Source organism: Elephantulus edwardii, unplaced genomic scaffold (genome assembly GCF_000299155.1).
Source record: "Elephantulus edwardii isolate Elephantulus edwardi_28Jun2011 unplaced genomic scaffold, EleEdw1.0 scaffold00026, whole genome shotgun sequence".
Lineage (NCBI taxonomy): Eukaryota > Metazoa > Chordata > Mammalia > Macroscelidea > Macroscelididae > Elephantulus > Elephantulus edwardii.
Window position 1 is genome coordinate 23352067 of NW_006399776.1, and position 6000 is coordinate 23358066.

At 41.7% G+C, this 6000-nt stretch overlaps 1 protein-coding gene across 1 annotated transcript; it reads right to left on the reverse strand.

Moving 5' to 3' along the window:
* Nucleotides 1-3613: 3613 nt before the first annotated feature.
* LOC102863446 (signal recognition particle 14 kDa protein-like) lies at nucleotides 3614-3946 on the reverse strand. The gene has a single exon (XM_006883147.1). The coding sequence runs from the start codon at nucleotides 3944-3946 to the stop codon at nucleotides 3614-3616; it is 333 nt and encodes a 110-aa protein (XP_006883209.1).
* Nucleotides 3947-6000: the final 2054 nt, after the last annotated feature.

Sequence of the window (6000 nt, forward strand, 5' to 3'; positions counted from 1 at the left end):
AGTAGCTAGCTTTTCTTTAAAGAATGCAACCTTATTTTGTCTTGAGCCATCATTAACCACTTAATGGATTTATCTGATTTTGGATCTGCTCAATTCCTAGTTGGCCCGTGTGGGTTTTCAGAGGCTGTAAAAGTACACTGGGAAATAGGGAGGGGTTCAGTGTTAAGACCTGCACGATTAATTGAGAAAGAATGGGCTCCAAATGTGTTGGAGATGGCTAAGGTGGGACAGGATAAGGCAGGGTTCTGATCTGTTCTTCATAGGGTTGCTGTGGGAATTGACACAAGATTGCACTGGATGGGATTGCTTGACTTTCTCCCAAGAATCCTGGTGGATTTTAATTTCTCAAAGCTTATAGTTACCAGAGGCATGTTTAGGAAGTGGATGCCACTCCTGCATCTCAGCCATATAAACAATGGATCTGAACTCTACCCTAGCCCTTTGTCATCTCACATCTAGCGAATTCTAGCCCATTGTTAAAATTCACGGTCAATCCATCTTGGGGATCTTCCTCTTCACTGACCATTACAAGAATTGATCCCTCTAACCACAACCCCACAAAGTAGGTGAGACAAAGTTTCCCTAACACTGCCCAGGCTGCACCCTTTCCAAGACCTTTTGGCAGTTACGGAATATGTGGCACTCAACACAGTTCAGCGTTCTGTTAGAATTTAATATTTTTCATAATTCTCTCTGCCATCAGGAACCACTAAGCCACCTGAAGCTGTGGATCAATAGGAGGCCATTGGTCTGCTGGTCTGCAAGCTGCTAGAGCAGCATATCCTTTGATGTAGCAGTGCACGTTCACCTCAGTACTCTCAACCTGCTTGTTCATAATTACTCAATCACCCCAATTCAAGCCATTGTTTGCCTAACAGGATTCCACGCCTTACCCTGCCCTCCCTCCCCAACCCCATTTAAAAATCCTGTCTGAATATTTCAATCTCTGCATGCTTCTCTGTGAAGTTCATTTCGTGGATTCTTTACCTCGGTGTCATTTTTCAATTAAACCATAAACCATAACCACAGTTCAGGGTAAAGAACGGGCATGGTTATACAAGAAACCTAAATTCCTCAAGCCGCATTGCATTTTGAATTCTGGGAAGCTAGGATGATAATTTCTAGCTGTCAACACTTAGTGACCCTCCGTTTGTTTTTAATGGCTGTAAAACTATGGAATCTTTCTATAAAGTGGTTGTGGATGTATGTTAGGTTAGCAACCTGTTAAATGGGGATTTCTACAGGGGTTAAGAGACTGAACGAGAATCAATGTTAAGGGAAGGTCTCATCCACCAGGGGGCACTAAATGGCTGTCTAATTACTCATTGCCCTCAAGTTAGAACTGAAAAGATGCTCCAGCCAATTTTCTGTGATTCTATCCCTTGGGAGGGGATTGTCCTTTCTCCTGAGCTGTTGGTGGATCCCTAGATAGCTCTTAAGGATCTATGTTAGCTCCTGGAGGGGAAGTGAGTTGGTTTTTTTCTAACCTTGGATATCTATATTCTACTCACTGAATACCAATTTGTTCTCTCTATACTTTTTCTCCCTGAGCCACTGTTTTTCATTACATTGAACTCTTGGCAGATGTCTTTGCCTCTGAACTGGTAACATCTTTAGTACAGGTCCTGCATGCACTGTCATCAGTGAAATAGAAAACTAAAGTGTGGAATTAAGTAAAACCTTTACCAATTTGATGCTGACTTAGCTTCCCTGCCACACAGTCTGTTGTACATTTCAGCTGAGCTTAATTTAAATGTATTTCTCAGGTTTCTCTTCCAGACCCATCCCCAATTTCTCTATCAAAGTCCTGCTCATCCTTCAAGGTGTAAGTAAATATTGCAGCTGTGAAGCCATTTTTACCTAGTCAGAAGTAACCAACCCTGCACTCCAGGGAGCTCTGGTGACATAATAGGGGCTTGACCTACCAACCCTTTGAACATCAGATCTGAGCTCTCTCCTATCTTGTGCCATCATCATCTCTGCCACACTAGAGCCTCTTGTTACAGTCACTGTATCAATCCATCTCATAGAAAGTCTTTTTCTCTTTTGCTGAGCCTCCACTTTCCCAAGTATGATGTCTATCTCCAAGGCCTGGCCCCTCCTAACAATATACCCAAAGTATGTGTGACTAAGTTGTGCCATCCTTTCCTCTAAGGAGCATCCCACTGTACTATTGAAAGACCTCTTGGTTCTTTTGGCAGTCCATGGGACTTCTGTATGGCAATGTAGGATTATTATTATTATGTGCCATTGAATTGGTTGTGACTCACAGCGACCCTATATGTAAGAGCCCTGAATCCTCTCTATCCTATGCCAACCTCACTGTCTCCGACACACCTACTCCCACCACCCCAATCACTGAATCGATCATCTCATCAAAGGTCTTCCTCTCCTTTGCTGTCCCTCCCATCTCCCATAGTGTCTGTCTCCAAGGACTGGTCCTTCCTTGCAACATGCCCAAAGTATGTCAGACGAACTTTCAGAATCCTTGACTCCAAGGAGCAGCCTGGCTTCACCCTCTCCAGAACAAATCTGTTTGTTCTCCTAGCAGTCCATGGTATATTCAACGCTCTTCTCGAGCACCAGAGCTCGAAGGCAGCAATTCTCTTTCTAGCATCTCTAGCCACTACCCAGGTCTCCGATGCATAGCACACAATTGCAAAGATGCCCGGATCAGGTGCACCTGAGTTGTCTTCAGCCTGACACTGTTGCTCTTGCAAATGAACTTATAGAAGGTACACATGTGAATGTTGACACATATTTTTCAAGAAGCTCTAGATAATGTAACCAGAACATAGCAAAGGCAAGCTTCTGAACTTAGAAGAGGAAAAGTGTTGTTACAAAAACAATGGAAATGTCTCAGAGAAAGTGATGCTGATGAAAAACATCACATTAAAGTTTTCAGAGCTGTTCTGTAACATTGAAAAAACAATATTTTGGAGGTTGATCCAAAATTAAAAAGACTGACAATTTGCAAAGGCTTAGAAAAGATACTTGTTTCATATTATAAATTATGTGATGAGGATGATCAGCAATATTCAAGATATTGAAAAATAAGTTACAAAAAATAGTGCTGTATTCTCAGTGTTCCTAGTGTTTTAAGTTACAATGATATTTAAAATATTCCTATTTTTAAAATTTGAGTTTACAAATCATTGTCCAGCTCTGATGCATAGCAAGTAATTGCAACAACCATGGCCTACATCAGGCACACCTTAGACTCCAAACTGACATCATTGCTCTTTTTTAACACTCTGAAGAGGTCCCTGATAGAAAATTTTCTCAAAGCAATTCACCTTTTTTTTTTTTGCTGATAAACAGATATGTTTAATGATACATTGCTCTTCACACAGATGTCTGCAGAGACTTTGTTTTATTCTAAAACAGCATTCAGTAAAAACCAGTCAAGTCAGAGGTCTAGCATAAACTGGCTTCTTACTGCAACTACCCTGTAAACACTGAACCCCTTCTTCTGCCCTTCCTCCCTCCAAAATAAGCAAGTATCTTAAGAAAATAGCCACCACTGGGGAGCCAAAAGCCTAGCTTAGTGGACAAAAGTAAAAAAATCCAGCAATTCAGTGGCTAGGTGGTGACGGTAGAAGTACGGCACCCTTCACTGTGCTGCTTTGCTCTTCTTACTCTTACTCTTTTTGTCCCTCTTCTTCAGACCATCCATGTTAGCTCTGAGTAAGTTAGAGTAAGCCATCTGGAACTTATTCACTTCTTTGGAGCTCACCACGGTGCTGATCTTCCTTTTCCCATCAGTAGCTCTTAGCAGACACTTGTTGTCAGAAGGCTCGAAGTTGTCCACCATACCTTTCCTTGGAATGGGTTTAGTGCGACCGTCATACTTCTTCAGGGTGATGAACACGCTACCCGACAACCGGCACTTCTGGAAGAGTCTGGTCAGCTCCGTCAGGAACTGCTCGCTTTCCAGCAGCACCATCCCAGCACCAGCTGCTGCTCTCCATCAGAATACAATTCACCTTTTGATTTCCTGACTGTTTGTGCCAAAAATGTTGGTTGTGAAACCAAACAAGCTGAAATTGTTAACCTCAGTCTTTTCTCCATCTATCATGATGTTGCCATTTGGCTCAGTGGTGAGAATCTTTGTCTTCTTGATGTTGAGCTTCAGTCCGTACAGAAGACTGTAGCCCTTGACCTGTAGCAAATGCTTCAGATCCTCTTCATGTTTGGTTATGAGTTTATGTCATCAGCATAACATAGGTTGTTGATGAATCTTCCTTCAAGTCTGATGCTACATCCTCCTCATAAAGTCCAGCCTTCCAAATGATCTGTTCTGCATATAGATTGAAAAGGTATGGAGACAGAATGCAGTCCTTTCCTGATTTTGAGCTATGCAGTGTTTGGTCTGTTGTGATGACTGCTTTCTGGTCCAAGTACAGGTTTTACTATTAGGTGTTCTGGGATTCTCATTCTTCTGAACATTAGCCACAATTTGTTGTGATCCACATAGTCAAATGTCTTTGCATAGTCAATGAAACACAGATAGATATTCCTCTGGTTTCTCTCTGTTTTTTGTTCTATAATATCCACACTCTATCATGTCACCCTTTTTTGGAATGGGAACAAATATGGATCTCTTCCAGTCATTTGGCCAGATAGTTAGTTGTCCTCCAGATTTCTTGGCACAACTTTGTGAGCACATCCAGGGCAGCATCTGTTTGCTGAAATATGTCACTTGATATTCCATTAATTCCTGGGGCCTTGCTTTTTGCCAAGTCCTTCAGAGCAGCTTGAACTTCCTCCTTCATCATCATTGCTTTTTGATCTTAGGTTTAATGAAATTCTTCTGTGTCAGCCAATTCTTTTTGGTACAGTGACTCTGTGTACTCCTTCCATCTTCTTTTGATGCTTCCTGGATCATTCAATATTCTGCCCATAGCATCCTTAAGTACTGCAACCTGAGGGAGGCTTGAATTTGTTCTTCAGTTCTTGCTGAGCAAGTTTGGCCCTTTTGGTTTTCTGACTCCAACTCTTTGCACATATTATTATAATACTTTGCTTTGTCTTCCATAACTGCCCTTTGAAGTCTTCTGGTTAGCTCCTTAACTTTCTGATTCCTTCCCTTTGATTTGGCTTCTCGGAGTTCTAACACAATATTCAGAGTTTCTATTGATATCCATCTTGATCTTTTCTTCCTTCTGTATTTGCAATGAACTAACAATACAATGTTTCAGAGACAACAGATAACTTTAAATCGCACACATATATACACAGATAGGATAAGATGTCACAAACAAGTGACCAAAATACAGAACCAGAAAATATTTCTGAGGAAGAAATGTTATTGGAACTTCTTGATAAGGAGTTCTAAAGAATGGTAGCCGGTTCAAATCCACCAGATGCTCTGCTGGAGAAGGAGGGACAATCTCCTTCTGTACCAGTCAGATCGGATTTGACGGTACATGCACATAAAAATAAAGAATGGTAGCTAGCCTTTCCACGCTACCTACACAAGGGTCCATTTGGTGGTGGTATGATTCCCATCATAAGTTAAAGGGGAAACTTTCACAATGTCTGGAGCCCTTGATGCCCTGCAGATGAAGGAGGATGATGTCCTCAAATTCCTTGCAGCAGGAACACATTTGGGCAGGACCAACATTGACTTCCAAACGGTATAGTACATCTACAAAAGGAAACGTGATGGCATCTACATCATAAACCCGAAGAGGACTTGGGAGAAGCATCTCTTGGCTGCTTGCACCTTTGTTGCCATTGAAAATCCAACTGATGTCAGTGTCATATCCTCCAGAAATACTGGCCAGAGAGCTGTTCTGAAATTTGCTGCTGCTACTGGGGCCACTCACATGTAAGTTCAAGCTGAAGTTGAGGGAAATGAAATCAAGCCCATAGGAACCAAAATTTGATCTTAAGTCTATCCCACTCAAATTTCAAAACCATCTCAGGAACAGGTTTGAGACCTTGAGCACCAATGAGCTTAGACCAAATGAGCTCTGGGAGGATATAAAAAAAATC